This window comes from Antedon bifida, chromosome 4 (genome assembly GCF_963402885.1).
Source record: "Antedon bifida chromosome 4, ecAntBifi1.1, whole genome shotgun sequence".
Classification (NCBI taxonomy): Eukaryota; Metazoa; Echinodermata; class Crinoidea; order Comatulida; family Antedonidae; genus Antedon; species Antedon bifida.
Window position 1 is genome coordinate 20,176,146 of NC_136229.1, and position 17,558 is coordinate 20,193,703.

Sequence of the window (17,558 nt, forward strand, 5' to 3'; positions counted from 1 at the left end):
ATAGATATAGAACCATGCTTCAGCATCAAATAGTAGTTAATAAATGCAATTCAGCCATGTCAGTTAAAACGTACAAAGACCGTTGGTGGTTCCTCTCGGCTTTTTTTTGGTTACTTTTAAGCCCGCAATATCCATTAGGCAAATGGAAAACTTTTGTGTGCATACGTATTATTTCCCCTACTTTTTGCAACATGAAAAATGCAACCAATTAAAATATATTCGCCTAGTAAAATATGCTTTAGGCTTTTTTCGTTTTGTATTCAGCGCTTAGAAACATTTGTATTACAGTATCATTAAATGAGCGAGCTTTTGTTTTGGCAACGGCAGACAAATACTGTATTATACCATGGAGATAACCCTCCATGATTATACAGTATCAAATAATATAGTCCAGATAATTTACCAGTGTATACCAAGCTCATATGTATGCATAGATTTGTGTCCTCATGTCTACTGCTCTTAAATAAAGCTTAAAGGCCAATTTACAGATGAGCAGTAACGGTAAGCAAAAACAGTGTAGCTTGTCCCACACAGAATATGTATCCTATTTAAAATTGGACCAATAAAATTGATTGAATCTTAAGGAATAACATATATTCTATATTTTTGCTACAGTTACCGCTCGTCTGTGTAAATTGGCCCTAATACTGTTTAAAAAATAAAATGGCAAGAGAAATATTTATTTTTCATGTTATTTCATTTATTTATTTGTCATAGCTTTTTGATGTTATTAATAATTATCTCAAATTCAAAAGAATATAAGCATGATAGTTGGTTTTAATAACTCTGCCTTATGATAGTTGTACCGCAGTATGTACCAATGGTATCTATGCAGTTGCCTCTTTTGGCTTGTCTTTCTTGAGAGGTCCCTGTAGAAATAAAAATAGAAAATTACAAATAAATGATACATCTTAATTTTTTGTCAATCACTATAATCACTAAATTTTGTTCTTCCAATTTAACTTACCATAAAGGCTTGCTTCTCGCTGTGTGTCTGGAAACGTCCATGACCAAATTTGGAAGTTGTATCGATGAATTTCAAAGTGATCTTCTCCATAGCAGCACGTTTGGTATGGACAAGGAGCGACTAAAAATTAAGATATACAAATAATAGTGATTTCTGGTTGAATTTATTTTAATGGAACATCAGATCCCTGTAACAACCACTGTCTTTAATAAATCAATTAAAGATGCTCTCAAAGTTTATTTTCAAGATTATATCAGAAGGAAGGCAGCATGGATGATCTCATCAAAGACATCAGAAAGACACATTCCATGTGTTTCATCATTATTTACTTGAAAATACATTTTATTAGCCAGGAAAATACAGAGCTATGTAATTTAGATAAGTGGAGATGAGAAGGCTACTAAGGCTTAGTTTTTCCAGCCCAAACACTAGAATAAGTATATTCAATTATTATGCTCCCTTTAAATTAGCTCATCAACCATAGCCTTAACATTAACTACCTTTCTTAAAGTAACAACACGCTTCTTTGGTCCCATCACACCACCTTTCACCATCAAAAAGTCATTTTTCACTTCACCATAATGAGGAAATCCACCCTGAAAAAAAATGTAAAAATCATTACCAAAAGCACATCTACAATTACAACAGAACGAATGTTGTATTTTCAGGTAACAATTACTAAAAGTGCATTCATAGTCATAGTATCTTTAAAAAATAAACAGAAATATTGCTTTGAAAACTGGCATATCAAATATATAAATAAAACAGTAAAAATACACAGAAAAATTGCACTAATACAAATAAGCAATACAACAACACAAATCTCTGATAAAAATTGGCTAAAAGATTTAAAATGCTACAAGACCACTAACCATTGGGTTGATAGACTTCTCGGTAACATCACCAGCGGTTGTTCCATTGCCCTTGATCAGTTTACCATCTTCCATATGGTATCCCTTACCAACACGATAAACCTTCTTATTGATCTCAGTTCGGTGATGGTAACCCTTCTGTCCGGCACGTGCAACACCGTAGCCAACACGGGCAGGATGCCATGCACCAATACATGCAACCTTACGCAGACCTTTGTGCGTCTTACGTGGCAACTTCTTGGTTCCCCAACGAGATGTTACACCTGAAAGAAATGTTGCTTATGTTACAGTTAACTATGTCTGGTTTCTGTAAAGTCTGGTATTCTAAATGTTTTTAATAAAGTCTGGTTGTGGCCGAGCTTCTGGTTTTCGGAGAGTCTGGTATTGGGATTCAAGTTAACTTCACTATTTTAACATTGGAGATGATGTCAATAGTGTATACAAAAAAGAGTTGTGTACTGTATTCATAAGAGTGAATGATTGTCTATTGTATTCAGTGCTTGCTGTGAATCCGGATTTTAAAAGAATCATACAGACAGATGATTATTGAGAAGTTTACTTATCAGAAGGAAGGCAGCATGGATAGTCTCATCAATGAAATCAGAAAGACACATTCCATGTGTTTCATCATTTAAATTCAACTCAATAAAAACATCAGACGGACACAAGTCTTTAATTTTTGGGGGAAAAAATGTACCGCAACTGATAGTCAGGAAATTAATTGGGACAAAAACAACCATTTTTACAGGCATATTTTGAATTCAAAATTCTGAATTACATAAAAACACCATACCTTTGAAGCCCTTTCCTTTGGTAACGCCAATGATGTCAATCATTTCATCCATTCCAAAAACCTCAGACACTGGTACAGACTTCTCCAGTTTGTCTCTTGCCCAATCAACCTTAGAAGCGACGTCACCTCCGTTCACCTGGATCTCCATGATGTGAGCTTTCTTCTGACGATGGTTCATCAACTTCATCTACATATTATATAAACGAAACTAATTAATACGATATCAATGGGTCTGTTTCTGCTAAAAAAATTAAAATAATCGATTTTTCCTAAGTACCACAAACCACAGAATTGACCACGTTGCAACCGACTATTTGTGTTCCGCAATAATCGGTTAAAACAAGAAATAATCGGTTAAAACACGCAATGGATTGAGTGTTTTTAATCGGTTATTTCATTTTGCGCCGTTTCTGCTGCCCAAAAATAATTGATTATTTCTGCTCAGCAGAAACAGGCCAAATGGCATATGTGCAGTACAGAGAAACTAAGCCAGTGGACTGGTTCTTAATCTGATCTATATGCCTAAATAATCATGCAACAGCATTGTGTAGTACCTGGGTGTGAGCAATAACTCTGATGACACTGCAGTATTTTTTCAACATATTGAAGTCTTTATCGATCTCCTTCTTTCCAACTTCATCCTCCCACTTCTTGGATGCCTTGGTAAATGCCTTCTTCTTGGCACAGTACCTTCAGTTATTTGGATATAAGAACAAAAATGAGGGAGGGACTTGAGGGAGAGCCTCATCAATGATATGAGCGGAGACTCGAGTCAGGCTCATCAGTGACTAACGCCATGAGTGGAGCCTTTGAGGGGGTGCTTTTGGTAGGGCATTTGATTGAGGATCATCATTGGGCTGAAGCCTCATCAATTGACTTGAGAGGAGACAAGAACAAAGGCTAAGGAGTGTAAGTGAGTGAAACCTTTGGGGAATCACGGCTTCATTCAAGCAAGGCTCATCACTGGCTGATGCCACGAGAGGAGCCTTGGAAAGGAAGTGTCTACAGGGTGCATGAAGCTCTCGTCAGTTTCGAAACTGAGAGGAGAGCAAAATAAATGGTTAATAACAATGTTGACAAGTAATAAACATCTTGAACAATTAGCAAAAATGTTATTACAGATGCAATAGAAATTCGCCATTTGATCTTTAGTCATAGATTCTCGAGTCATTAAGTAATATGTTAATGTTTTATTATACACTTTCATTTAACTAACAAATGCATTGGTATAGGTCTACAATAAAACACCCTGTCATGTCGAATGAATATTCACTATGTGGGATATCTTACCAGTTTTTGTAGAAGCGTCTTTTACAGTCATTGCTCAAATGTTGAGCCCAGACTGTCTTTAATGACCTCATTCCTCTAGGTGTCTCAATGTATCCAATTACACCGACAATGATCATTGGTGGAGTTTCAATGATTGTTACACCTTCTACAACTTCTTTCTTGTTCACCTCTGTAAATATAAATAAGGCAATTAAAAGATGGAAGTGTACATTATATAAATATTCACTCATTGTTGTGTTTAGTGAAATATGGTTAAGATAGGTATGTATTTAGATAATTAAAGGAATATTTCCGTATATATAAGATAAGCAAAAAGTATAGGGCCTAGAAATTAGAATACTGAAGTCATTCGGAGTTAACTGTAATGTAATCGGACAGAAATGCTAAGCTGTTGCAACATACTTGATCCTGGTTTGTCAACATCTCGTACAATGTGGGACATGCCAGACTTGTAACCAATGAATGCAGTCAAGTGAATTGGTTTTGATGGATCATCTTTTGGGAAAGCCTTCACCTTTCCTCTGTGGCGTCTACTCCTCTTGCGGGGCAAGAAGCCCAAGGAGCCATGGCGTGGTGCCGAGAATTTTCTGTGTGACTGTATAGAAAATATATTTTCAAGTTTCGGCTACAGTGGTCTACGCTAGTTTAATAATTATATAGCACTCGCTCTACAGATTAACTTTTTGTATCAAGAACTATTTAGAAACACATTTATTTGGATTTCATACTCATTATGCAATACAATGATAAACTGCCAGCCATGCCTACTAGAATAGGACTGGGCTAGTAGTAGGCCTATAGGCCTAGTCTACTAGTTGGTCTAATTTTGAAAATAAACTAACAATGAAATATGATAAAATCACACTATTTATTCATATATGCACAGAAAATAAGGTGCTCTTATTAAATATTAACTTTTATTTATATCTCTACTTCTAATATTAATCGTAGATGTACCACAAAAGCATAATTAAAAATGAGATATTTGAGGCACACAAAATCACGACTAACCATGATGCGAGCATACGGCAAAAAGAAAGATGTTTTCTAAAATGTCCTCGATCAAATTAATCATTTTACATAACACATAACAACATTTAAAAAAATTATTTTCTTCCTAAGAACAGTTAGATAAATATTATTATTAAATAATATTAAATATTTTTAATAGTATATTGTTTCTTAAATATTTAAATTAATTGGTTATAAATAATTAAAAAAATTATATTTATAATGCTATACGTACGGACGACGACGTGACGTGTGATGACGTTGCGCGACGAAAGGCGAGAAATCGGAAATCGAATACGGCCACGTTAAGGTTCAAAGTTCAGATAAAAATGTGTGCAAACCCACGATTTGCAGTGTGCATGAGTGTTTAAAATGGGTACGCTAGGCCTAGGCCTACAGAATAAATATGGTAACAAATAACACGATTTTGCCGAAAGGCTGAAACCTAGGTTATGGTATGGACCGTAGGCCTTGATAGGCTCACCAGGCCTTTGATTAAAAGATTTAAAAAAGGTTTATATTTGGTTTGCACACACATCTGGAAACTTGTTTCAAGGATTGTTTTGAAAATGGCAAAGAGTCCACAAACTTGGTGTTTTGTTGTGGCATTTATATTCACATTGCTAGCTATGAAACCTTCAGGGTTTAGTAGTAGTAGGTAAGTCTGCGAAAAGATAATAGTACGTACTAATAATAATTTTAGGGAGCAGAGTCACAGTATGGTGGTACCCAAGTAGGCGGTGTCGACCGGAATTGACCATCAACACAGTCAACCGTGCATGTAAAATGTTATATTTTCTATCAACAAGGTTTACCGTGTGCATACTTCCTCCATGGTATAAATGTAAAGTTCAGCTCAGTCGTTCATTGCTACTTACTTAGTAGTACTATATAGTAATCTAGAGTTGATAGCATTTTGAAAAACAAGGAATTTGAATACTCGCATATTTCACATATATTTTTTATGAAACAATGATTTAGATGCAGTTTTCCATGCTGATAGCTTCAACACGAAACATTGACTATCTGCATGGTCAACCTGTAACCCTATTATATGATGGTAATGTTTTTGATAAAATAAATTCTTTTTTTCATACAGAAATGTTGATCCTATTCCAATGCCACAACGTGTCTTTCAAAAAGGTTCACCTGTGTTAGAGTTTTCTGATGGTAACATGGTGGCAGTGGAGGAACTTTTAAAATTCAGAGAAGTTGACTTTGTGATGGTAATGTTTTATGCTCACTGGGATGGCACCTCTTTGAATGCTGCACAAGAGTTTGAAAATGTCGCTAGAAAAATGGTCTCCAAGGTTTGTTGTTAACACAGTCCAAATTTGTTAAAATAACAATATACTGATTCTACAGTAAGCTGTTATCATCGTACGTATAAATCTAATTAACCCCAGATAAGAAAGAGGAATAAAATTGAAAAATCGAAAACAGGCTAAAGAGACTGGTGACTTTGCCCCAACAGGCCCTTCTCGACCCTCTATCCTTAGTGTTGGAGAGCCCCTTACAGTAGATTGCCAAAGACTCTGTGTTACGCCACTGTTTAATGGTGATCTCATCATAGATGTATATTTTCCTTCTCCTTTTCTTATTACCTCAAAAAATTATACCATTTCAGAGCTTGATCAGAGATAATGAAATGATCAATTATTTGCAACAACCAACTAATATAATCTTTTTTTTTATGTTAATAGGATGTAAAATTCTTTGCTGTCAATTGCTGGTGGCCCTATGGAGTGTGTGCCCGTCAGCGAGTCCTCAACTACTACCCCATGTTCACTCTGATCCACCAAACTCTTGGCGAGCTTGAATACACCGGACTACTGAAGGAAAAGAGTATGACCATGTTTCTCCAGCGTGTCATAAATCCGTTTACGTTCATAGCAGATGGAAAAAGTCTGAAATTGTTTTCTGCTGAACATGATGTAAATTTATTTGAAATCTCTGTTTACACTATCAAACTAATTTGACAAAAAAAGTGTGATGTGCCGAATATGGTAGTGATATTCCCAAATATGGTAGTGATATGACATCATCATGTCCATATATGGACAAACCACATTTTTTGTCACATACAATTTGATAGTGTAGACAGCTTAATAGTGTCAGTGTTGAACTGTACATCTATTTGATTTTGATATTTGTGTAGCTATGGAATTCTGTACTACATTTTATTTTTCTTATAGGTTTCAGTAATTGCCTATTTCAACTTTTCACCTTCATTAAATGGAACGTTACAAGAACCATCTGGTTTCATATCCTTTTTCAAAGCTTCCGTAAGAGCAGTAGTAAAAGATCCAATTAATCCTATCGTATTTGGGATAATAACAAACAATCAGTTGGCTAGAAGTCTTTCAATGATCCGTTCACAAGATACGCAGCTAAGACGGATGTTAAATGTATCATTAGTAAGTTTTTTGTACTGTTTGCTGTGTTCACATACACTAGAGTTAAGCGTGCATAGAACCATAGCTATAGGACACTGAGCTCGCCTTGCCAAGATAGGAACTCGTAACAGTCCTTTGATCTTATGTCTGGTTGCGACACATACCAACAGTACTGTACTGCATATTCTATGTGGCGTGCGATGTCTGTTAAGAGGTGTGGAACTGATCATGTCGCAACCACAGATGTAAACCCTTTGATCTTAGGAGCACAGCATCCTGTTTTTAGATTGCCTTAATATAACATAATTAAGCTTATCCCAATCATATCTAATCCAATGTGTTACCTCCTATAGGTTTCAGATTTATATGATTTCAACCGTACACAAGCAATATATAGCGGTATATAGTATATTCAGAAACCAATCCTGTAACATCATGTTACCCTACTGAAAGAAAACGAAATAAAATAAAAAATAAAAATAAATATGTAATCAATTTTTTCCAGGTTTATCCAAGACATTTACCATATAATAGCAAGATGATAGTATCTTGGGCATATAAACATCAACAAAAGGTACAGTAGATATGATTTATTTACAGTGTTCATTGAACGAGGGGGAAATTCAGCTCAGGGACGATTTGGCTCAGGGCAGCCTCCAGCAATGTTTCTTGATTCAGCCTTAGATTTGAATTTTAAGCAGCTTTTCTATGATTTATAATAATAAGAATCATTTATTTGTTCTCTTTTTAAGGCTGTAAAGTGGCTAGTCCCAACACTCAGAAAAAGTTTAATTTTCTCCAGTCTATTTTCAAAAGGCCCAACTCTATTATTTTTTACACCTCATCAAGAAGAAAAGATGTTTGGCAATAATTTTCATTTAGTAAGTACCATTAAAAAATAGCAGAGTATGTATCCAGGAAAATTCTGTAATACATGGTAACATGTGACACCTGTATCATACAGGCTGTAAGCCCCAGTCTCAATAAATGTGGGTGCCACATGTGATACATAATGTATGTCATACTGTATTACAGAATTTACTGGACAAATTATACCATATGTGGAGATACAATACAGAGAATCAGGTGTAAAACAGGTAGCATGAAAAATACAGTATGTATGGTGTCTTTGTTTGATATTTAAGTTTCATTTGTATACATATTACTGTATTAACAAAAGCTTTTTTTTTCTTTAGTTAAGGACAGTAGCATTAGATTACTGGAATTGTAAAAACTCATCCAACATTTGGGATGCAATTCAGATGATCCACTCAGAACGGCAAAAAATGCTGGAGGAAAGAAATCTCAATGGCCCACTAGATCTTGAATGTTGTTCAACGCTTAGCAACAACCAAAGAATAGAGTATTTAAGTCACTATAACACGTGTGAAGTTTGTGAGCACTCCTCGCAACATCAAGCAATTCAGACGAACAATTGTAAAGTCAACTCCGCAATATTTTCAAAATCTTTAGAGTTTTTTGGAACTCGTATTTTCTCAGGACCAAGTTTGTGTTTAAATTGGCTGAACAACTACAATCCATTCAGTGAAATTAGAGTATGCTGCAAAAAGGTTGATCTGATTGGTCGAAATAGACACTCTCAGTCTATACACGCCTGCAGTTGTAATGGTGGAACAAATACAGAGGCTATATTTAATCAAAATTTACTGACACAAGACAAATTTAAAGACAATATTTATAGAAGGCAAACATATAGTGATGCACATAGGTGGAGTGGGTTTACCGGCCTTGGATGTAAGACTAACAAAACTCTTGATTTTTATGCCATTCGCTCAGATATGTTTTGGTCAATTGCAGAGCATCTAGGATTGAGAAAATCTAAAGATGACATGAGTACATCAGTGGTTATTATTGATAAACAGGTACTGTATTGAATTTTTAACTTTAAAAATTATTTGATTAGAAACTCAGCCAGGGAATCATTAGGTTTAACTACTATACACGGTAGCATTACGATATTTCATTTTCCAAAATGTGACTTTATATGAATGTAGATGTAGTACTAATAATAATAATAACTAATCTATTCTTTGTTTAGAATATACTAGAGCACCAAGAATGCAGGTTTTAGAATACATTAGAACACCTATTAAGGGGACACCTTCAGGACCTGACAAAGTGTCCCCATAATAGGAGTTGGTCATAAAGTCAACAGAAACCCCTCGTTTCAAAGGAAGTGCTCTACTAATACCCCTTTCACACCAAAACACTGGGGAGTCAACTCCAGAGTGTTTCCGGAGTTTTGCTTTTGCCGTGAAAGGGGTATTAGTAGAGCACTTCCTTTTTTTTTAAAACAGATTCTAATGATTTTCAATTGTTTGTTCCTTAGTATGAAATGCAACATGTCCTGCAACCAACCACAACCTTATCTGTGGATGCATTACAAAATTTTATCTTAAAATTTACCAACAACGACCTAGAACGGTTCTTAAGAAGTTCAGTGATGCCGGTCGTTGACGTCCCGCATCAAGACATGTCGTCAAATGTATTCATACAGGAGGTTACAACTGAAACATTTCATCAAATAGTTTTAAACAATACACAAGTAAGTAATTTTTATTTTATATGATACATTTATTAAGCTCTGTCTACACTATCAAACTTTATGTGACAAAAAATGTGATTTACTCATATATGGACATGATGACATCATATCACTACTGTACTATTTTTGTCAAAATAGTTTGTAGTTGTAGAGTTTGTATAGTGTAGACAGAGCTTTATAAATATTTATTATTTCTAAGGATAATAAGTACTGAGGACATTTAACAAAAACACTATACTTGTACAGTACTAGTTTTAATAGCAATAATCTCATTTTTTATTAGAAGATGGACAATCATTATATTAACATGAGTTTCCCATCATCAGTGTTCTTCCACCTTCTAATAAAACATTAGATCTACTATTATTTATTATTTGTTTTAATTGTTAATATGTTTATTATTTGCTTTGAAATTATGTTTAGAAATTTAAAAAAAAATTAAAAACCCTCAAATTATGGTGTAAGATATGTTTTTAATAATTTCTGTTGTACTATGTTTCTGTAGGACGTGATGTTATTGTACTATGCACCCTGGTGTGGACTATGTTTTAGAATTTTCCATCTTTATCTAAGTTTTGCTAAATTATTACAAAATGTTGGTCTTCATGAAGTTCTTGTATCAAGGTATGTAACTGTATGTCTATTATTTTTTAGTAAATTTAATTATTACTGTATAACCTCTGGTGTAGTCCCATCCCCCTAGAACATGAAATTGGACTGACTTTGAGGGATGGGGCTATACCCTGGAGGAAAGCCTGGTTAAGGAAAAATGTTATTGGTAAGCATTTCTTGTAAAAACTCATGAACTGGCTAGAAAGAGGCCTACATCCAGATCAAAAGTCAATACTGGGACTATACCCTGCCTGTTAAATCATACATAAAGTAGCGGGTGGGGTTATACCCGAGGATATACAGTATTAGCTGCGATTTTGTGGTATTAAAGTAGTACAGAACTTGATATTGTCCAATCAAATTATGATATTTTACTCATTATAATATGTATAATATATTATTATACTGCAGACATATCACTTTAGAATTTCTAATGACTTTATGATTATTCAATTTCAGAATTGATGGTGATGCAAATGATCTTCCTTGGCAGTTTTCGGTTTCTACATATCCTACAATAATTTTCTTCCCAGTAGGCCAGGCTAACAACAGCATCAAATTACCAGAAAAAGAACAAATAACTGTATTAAGTCTTGTTAAATTTACACTAAAACACACAACGCAGTCAATATGAACAAATTCCAATGTGTGTTAGTAGTGATCAATGTCGGTTTAGATTCAGAGCATCTTCCTCAACATATTATACTGTAATAGCCATTTCAAAGCCTTCCAAAAGCTCATCTCAGGCATTAGGTGTATTCATTTATATGGTCACTCACAAACACCTGGCAGTCAGCTACTCCCGCTACTCGCATATAAACAGCGAGGAGCTAGATCTGCTAATAATCTGCTCAAAAACAGTTTGAGGGGCTAGGGCTGCTGATAAATATATACCATTACACATCCTCATTTTATGTTATGTACTTATTAATTTAATTTAAAAAAATTATGTTTAAACAACTTTAAATACCTTTTTGCAATGGTAATATAAATTGTTTTAATTTAAACATTCCTTAATTTAATTTTGTGTATATATAGATTTTAAGATTGTTTACTTTTTGGTTTATATATTAATTTATAGAAATATCAAAGTATTAATTTTCTTGTGTTAAGGATATAGAATAAGCATTGGAAAGCAATATAATATTTTTATTTCTTATACTAAAAAAATTACTTTCATGAACAGTGGATTTGGGTTCAAAGGTCATTAGGTTGCTGCAAAGTGAATTATTTGGATCTGTACCTATTATGTGGTACAGTAAAAGGGTTTCTTTTCACATATTTTTATATTGCATACATATTTTTTTCCCCAATAAAAAAGGTATACCATTATTTGTTGGTAAATGTATTCAAACAGTAAATGCAAAAGATTTATATAATACTGTAGTAGTAATCATTTAATAACTACTTTGAAATAGCTTTGTTGTAATCATGTCAATAAATTCAAGAGAATACTGTATACTGTACATTGAATTCTCTGTTTGTGTGAAACTGTTGTTAATATTAGTTACATTATACATTTTCATTTCAGAATTTCCTCATTTTCCAATGAAGTTTGAGGATGATCATAAATACCTTTACCTTTAAAAAAAACTCCATATACAGTATAATAAAAACCTTACTTTAATATATTTATTAGCTGTAGTATAAAACTATAATATTTTAACATGATTTGTACTTTCACGGATCTTAGACATACCTAAATAATTAAACCTAAACATGTGCGTTTTTTATCTGCAATTATTAAAAATCCTCAGAACTTGAATTCCAAAAATTCAATCAGGACTTGATTTATTGACATTTCTGTGAATAAAGTGAAATTTAGCTCCCATTTCAGATTTGATAGCATCTATATAACATTTATATTTTTGGTCTTGTAAAATGGCATGTGAGCTAGTAAAATATATAGTTAGTTAGTACAAAATGTATATGCCCCGTCATTTATTGTTTGCCTTCAGTTCATGATCTAATATTGGTTCTTTGTTAACAAGTTCCTCTTTTTGGATATTTTCGTTATTGCAAATATTTTTCTGTATTCCAGATTTCATTGTTACACTGTCTTTAACAGTTTCTTCTGTTCTACATAGATCTTGTTTTGTTTCAGAATTTAGTTTTTCCTTGTCGTCGTCGCCTTTGTTACCAAGATCTTGAGGTGCATTTGTTTCATCTTTGCTGCCTCTTTGTGTATCACAGTTTGTTTCATTGCAATCTTCCTTTTGTTCCGTCTTTAGTTTCTGATTAGCTTCCCAAATTAGTCGTCTTTCCATCTTTGTCTTGAAGAGTAAATTATGTCCTAAAAACAGTAAAAGAAAAATAACCGATGTTGCAGGAAAAAGAAACCAAATGTAAACAAACAAATAAATACCATATTTTTCTTTCTTCTCTTTACATTTCATTGGAACATTTTTATTTGTCAATATTTTGTTGTTTCTTTGGAATGTTTTTTATGTTTTTGCTATATAATTCAGTATGGTATATCTGTGATCCACTTTTGAAATAAGTACTGTGATACTGAAAGTGTTATTATATAAAAGACCGAAATAATAATATAAATTAATTGTCTTCTGTTAAGATGAAAGTGGTAGTGAAAGTAGAAGGACAAGAATGATGTTTCAGAAATTAGTACAGAATGATAAAATTTTGTTCACTTTTTTTTTATTTCCACATACACCACATATACATGGAGGATGCATATTTTAAGATTTTTTTGGCACACACAGCACAGATCTCTAAGCTGATTATGCACCATTGAACAAAATAATAAGGCAGTATACAAATGAATAAAATTTTAAAAAAGGCCCCACTATTACTAAAGGAGAGTACCAATATCAAAATTTAAAAAAACCAAGCAAAATTGGTATATCTATACGTTAAAAAAAATACCTAAATTACACAATACTTACCTACACAGTCTACCATTGCTTTATGTGCTTTCCTTTTACAGCAGGCTTTACACAGATCAAATATACATTTCAAACCTTTTGGATTTCCACATTCAAGACAAGGAGAGAATTTCATTCCTGAAGTGAAAAAAAAATTAATAAAACCAGCATATCCATCAATAAAGTGGAAAATTTGAAAAAAAAGAAGTATAAATTATATCTCACAGTCAAAGTGCTTAGAAAGTCAGTCATAAAAATAAAAAAAAAAAGTTTGTTTTTACCTTTTTCCTTGAAATTCTTATGTGGTTGTCTGACTTGACGTTTTTGTTGCTTTCTGGACAATGTTAGGTCAATTTGACCATCTAATTCTGTCAAAAGTGGGCGCTTCCTGTTTTTTTCTAATTTTCTTTGTGCTGTAACTTCAGGACTGTAGGTATAAATATGTTGCAGTAAATTGCGTGCGATGTATGCTAACTTACTGTAAGTGAGGAGAATCGCTTACTTTACCTGGGTCTAATATATGGCTGGCAGATCCAGTATGGAACTTTTTCTGTTTTTCCACTTTCTTCCATTAATTTTTTATCTTTAAGTCCTCTTTCTTTTAACTCTCGACAAACCTCAGCCAAAGCTGCAATACTTTTAGCTCTGGCCATCAGGACTCTGAGATCGCAGTGAACCTCAAGACTGAAAGAAAGAAAACCTTGATTCATAAAAGAAAACAAATTAATATATGATTAAATCTCAGGGAGCTTTCGTACTGCAATGACCTATAACCTAAATCCCAGAAAGCTTTTGATTTGTGATGACCTATGACCTATGACCTACAGATTTTGTGTCAAAGAACAGAGTGGGTAAGCGCATACCAATGTCTCCGTATGCACACAATGAATTAAAATAATGTAACTAGTCCCGAGGTCACATTTGTTATGAAATAAGAAAATGATGTGAACTATATAAAAAATTACCTTTTATGCCACAGTTTAAAAAGATGACCTCGGACGAAAGACAAAGAACAAGGGTATTTTTCAACAATAGATAAGTACTCATCTGACATTTCCCATGAAGCTGGGGGGTCTTTATCTTCGAATATTGAAGGATTGTACAGATTGCCCTCTAAAGAAAAAAAGTTAGTACAGTGAAATTTTCACAAATAAGATTCAAGAAATGTTATTGTCCATTTAAAGTGGAAATTCTCTTTGCTTGGTATAGTTAAAACAATGAATATATATGCAGTACATTAAATTTATTCCTGAATAGAATAAGCATAGGAAGCTTAAAATCATCAAATTACCAGCTGACATGACTCCGTCTACTCCAGTTTCATCCAGACATCTCTGAACATCAGTGTAATATTGAAGATTGCCATTTGAGAAAACAGGTATAGATATAGCCTCTCTGAAAATAAAAATTAAAGTACTCGGAAACTGAGTGAAGCACTTGGCAAAATATTGCTACAGAAGGTGCATGTTGATATTTCGGCCCATGTTAAAAGAATACAAATTTTTACTTTTTTTTATTTGTGAAGTTATTAATGAACCGATTGTCTTGAATTTCAATAGGCATGTTCTGTAAGTATATACCTATGTATTAAATTTACACCAAAAAATTCAGAATAACTTGTAGGCGCTATCCTACTAAAAAACAAACAAAGCAAGTATTTTACATGGCAAAATTAATAATTAAGAAATGCATTCATAATGAATAAGGAAAAGGGTGTCCGAGAGGGTAATGGTTAGGGCTCTCCTTTGCATTTATGTTTTCATCCTAATTATTGTAACTCACTTGACTTTCTTGATGCTGTTCCAATCTGCCACTCCAGTGGTGGGTCCCTTCATCTCTCGTGTTCTACCATGTACAGTCAGAAGCTGGCAACCAGCTTTCACAAGCATTTTTGCATACTCAACTGTCTTTGTCTGTTCCTCAAAAATTCTGATCTTGGTTGTAATTGGCACACTTAATTCCTTGTGGGCTAACTGAACTATTAAATCAATGATTACAAAACTATATGTTGTGCTCAAAATTGAATTTTAGTTTATAATTATGACATTATAACAAGGTATCAAGGGTTTCATAATAAATGGCACAAAATAGTGGAGCATGTATACTGACAATGAAGGGTGGTGAATATAGATATATTAACAGTTCCTACTTTAATACATTATAGTGTTTAATGTTGGTACTAAGGAAGGTTAAATAACAACTTCAATGGTCACAATGGGTCATTAATATTATATACAACTTCCAATGCTTGTAAACATAATATCTTATAACTTTACCTGATCTTGCCATTTTCATCTATTATAACCTGTTCATACTTACTCATTTTTGATATAAGATCCCAATCTTCTTGTAAGAACGCTCCATAATGGCCTACAGGAAATTGAAGTATAAATAAATGTTGGTAGTTGTAGTGATAAAGCTCTGTTTACACTATCAAACTTTATGCGACAAAAAATGTGATGTGCCCATGGACACAATGACATCATATCACTACCACATTTGGGCACATTACGCGTTTTTTCAAACTAGTTTGATAGTGTAGACAGAGCTTTAGTGAATGCATTGATGAGGAAAACAATGAAGAGGAGCTTTTGATATAATATAATGTTTTTTTGGTGCTGATCCTACAGTATGCTGTATTGAGGACCTTACCTCGTTTTGCTATTGACTGAGGGCATCCTAGGTTTAAGTCAATGGCATCACAATATGGTTCTGCTAATTTTGCTGCTTTCACAAAGGTTTCTGGGTCATTTGCACAAAACTATGGAATAGAAAATTAGAGAAAACAGAAGTGGTCTACTGTATAAGTGCAGGTTAATCTACAGTAGATAAACCAAAATTGTTAACGTCTCAAAAAGAAATGTTGAGGTATATGTAGGGTCACCCATATTAAAGCTGTCTTGAAGAGGGGTGTTCAAAGTTGTTGTTAATTTTTAAGTTATGTTCCTTCTCTGGGAAAGGTCTATGTTGGTTTATTCAGGTAAGCTAGGTACGAAATAGACTTTAGATCCATCCAATAGACAAACCAAGATCATTTTGTATACATCTATACCTGTACTATTAGAGGTCTGTCTTCTGGGCAGGTAACAAGATTTTCACGTCGGTAATGAGCATCTCTTACAAAGACAGAGGCATGAAACATTGGGGTGTAGCATAGTTGAGCACCGTGCCTCCGGCTTAACAATCGCCAAGCCAGCTCACTTTGATCAACCATTGGGGCTACTACCAGCTTTGCTTCTTTCAAGGTTGTCTTCCAGAACTCGTATCCTTCCAGTTTTGCCATAATCTAGAATAAACAAAATCAGCAACATTATGAAAATGGTCCTTCATCATACCCCAAATCAACATGGTTACATCGTCAGTTTAGCTTAGTTTTTATTATAAAGATGAACAGTCTTTTAACTTTTAGTAATAATAATGAACGGTCTTTAGTAATAATAGTCGGGAAGTGAAGAAAAAAATATGACCACTAAAGCATAGATGGAGAAAACACTAGGCCTATAAATTATTTAGACCTAGGCGGTATGTATGGCTATAATATATAGCTTATACTATAATGATATATTACATTTTAATTTAAAATTTAAATACATTTTGTTTTATTATTTAAAAGATGACGAAAATATTATTATATTTGTATCCGTCCCCCTCCTACTAATGCAGTTTAGTAGGGAAAGAGACTATATTTGGGTGACATTCACCACATAGGCCCGAATTTCCATAGGCCTAGCCTCAATCGAATCCTTCCTCTCATTCGACAATGAATGCCAGGGGCTGAGGTTGCTCCCTATCTCTATGTAGCATCTACTCATGACTAGGCCTAGGCCTAGCCTGCCTCTTGCCCTAGCTAGGTTGGAAGATTTTATAACTATAAATACTACAGATTTTATTATTGAAATTATAATTAAATGAATGATAATAAACTAAAGCCATATTATTCTTTAATAACGTGTTTACAAGATAATAATAGAACAATTTAGGTGAGCAAAACAAACTAAAAACACGTCGCGTTGCAGAAAAGTCACGTCTTTTTTTCGTCACACGTTGATGATTCTGACATAACTGAAAAATTTCCGAACTAACACGATTTTATTACAGTTTTAAGTTCAATTCATATCCTATCGGTTCTATGGTCAACATTTGGAGACTAAGATGACTATAAAAATAAT

The 17,558-nt window shown here is 33.7% G+C and overlaps 3 protein-coding genes across 5 annotated transcripts; 1 reads left to right on the plus strand and 2 right to left on the minus strand.

Moving 5' to 3' along the window:
- Positions 1–678: 678 nt before the first annotated feature.
- Positions 679–4,980, minus strand: LOC144840998 (large ribosomal subunit protein uL3-like). Of its 2 annotated transcripts, none has more exons than XM_078697134.1 (9): positions 4,934–4,980; positions 4,325–4,517; positions 3,923–4,091; positions 3,187–3,322; positions 2,633–2,819; positions 1,840–2,102; positions 1,468–1,563; positions 968–1,087; positions 679–869 (listed from the first exon to the last, which is right to left on the minus strand). In XM_078697134.1, the coding sequence occupies exons 1-9, from the start codon at positions 4,934–4,936 to the stop codon at positions 828–830; spliced, it is 1,209 nt and encodes a 402-aa protein (XP_078553260.1). In that variant the 5' UTR covers positions 4,937–4,980; the 3' UTR covers positions 679–827. The 2 variants fall into 2 exon arrangements, with proteins under 2 accessions (XP_078553260.1, XP_078553259.1); XM_078697133.1 differs by having other exon boundaries at positions 4,880–4,944.
- A 245-nt stretch (positions 4,981–5,225) lies between these two features.
- LOC144839439 (thioredoxin domain-containing protein 11-like) lies at positions 5,226–11,956 on the plus strand. Its single transcript, XM_078694796.1, has 10 exons — positions 5,226–5,591; positions 6,033–6,243; positions 6,637–6,867; positions 7,129–7,350; positions 7,835–7,903; positions 8,082–8,210; positions 8,526–9,212; positions 9,680–9,895; positions 10,401–10,519; positions 10,967–11,956. The coding sequence occupies exons 1-10, from the start codon at positions 5,386–5,388 to the stop codon at positions 11,139–11,141; spliced, it is 2,265 nt and encodes a 754-aa protein (XP_078550922.1). The 5' UTR covers positions 5,226–5,385; the 3' UTR covers positions 11,142–11,956.
- Positions 11,957–12,114: 158 nt separating this feature from the next.
- Positions 12,115–17,462, minus strand: LOC144839547 (tRNA-dihydrouridine(16/17) synthase [NAD(P)(+)]-like). Of its 2 annotated transcripts, none has more exons than XM_078694963.1 (11): positions 17,385–17,462; positions 16,442–16,675; positions 16,042–16,150; positions 15,709–15,759; positions 15,172–15,367; positions 14,681–14,784; positions 14,355–14,502; positions 13,897–14,073; positions 13,671–13,816; positions 13,411–13,527; positions 12,115–12,800 (listed from the first exon to the last, which is right to left on the minus strand). In XM_078694963.1, the coding sequence occupies exons 2-11, from the start codon at positions 16,670–16,672 to the stop codon at positions 12,445–12,447; spliced, it is 1,635 nt and encodes a 544-aa protein (XP_078551089.1). In that variant the 5' UTR covers positions 16,673–16,675; positions 17,385–17,462; the 3' UTR covers positions 12,115–12,444. The 2 variants fall into 2 exon arrangements, with proteins under 2 accessions (XP_078551089.1, XP_078551088.1); XM_078694962.1 differs by having other exon boundaries at positions 17,347–17,437.
- Between the last annotated feature and the right edge of the window lie 96 nt (positions 17,463–17,558).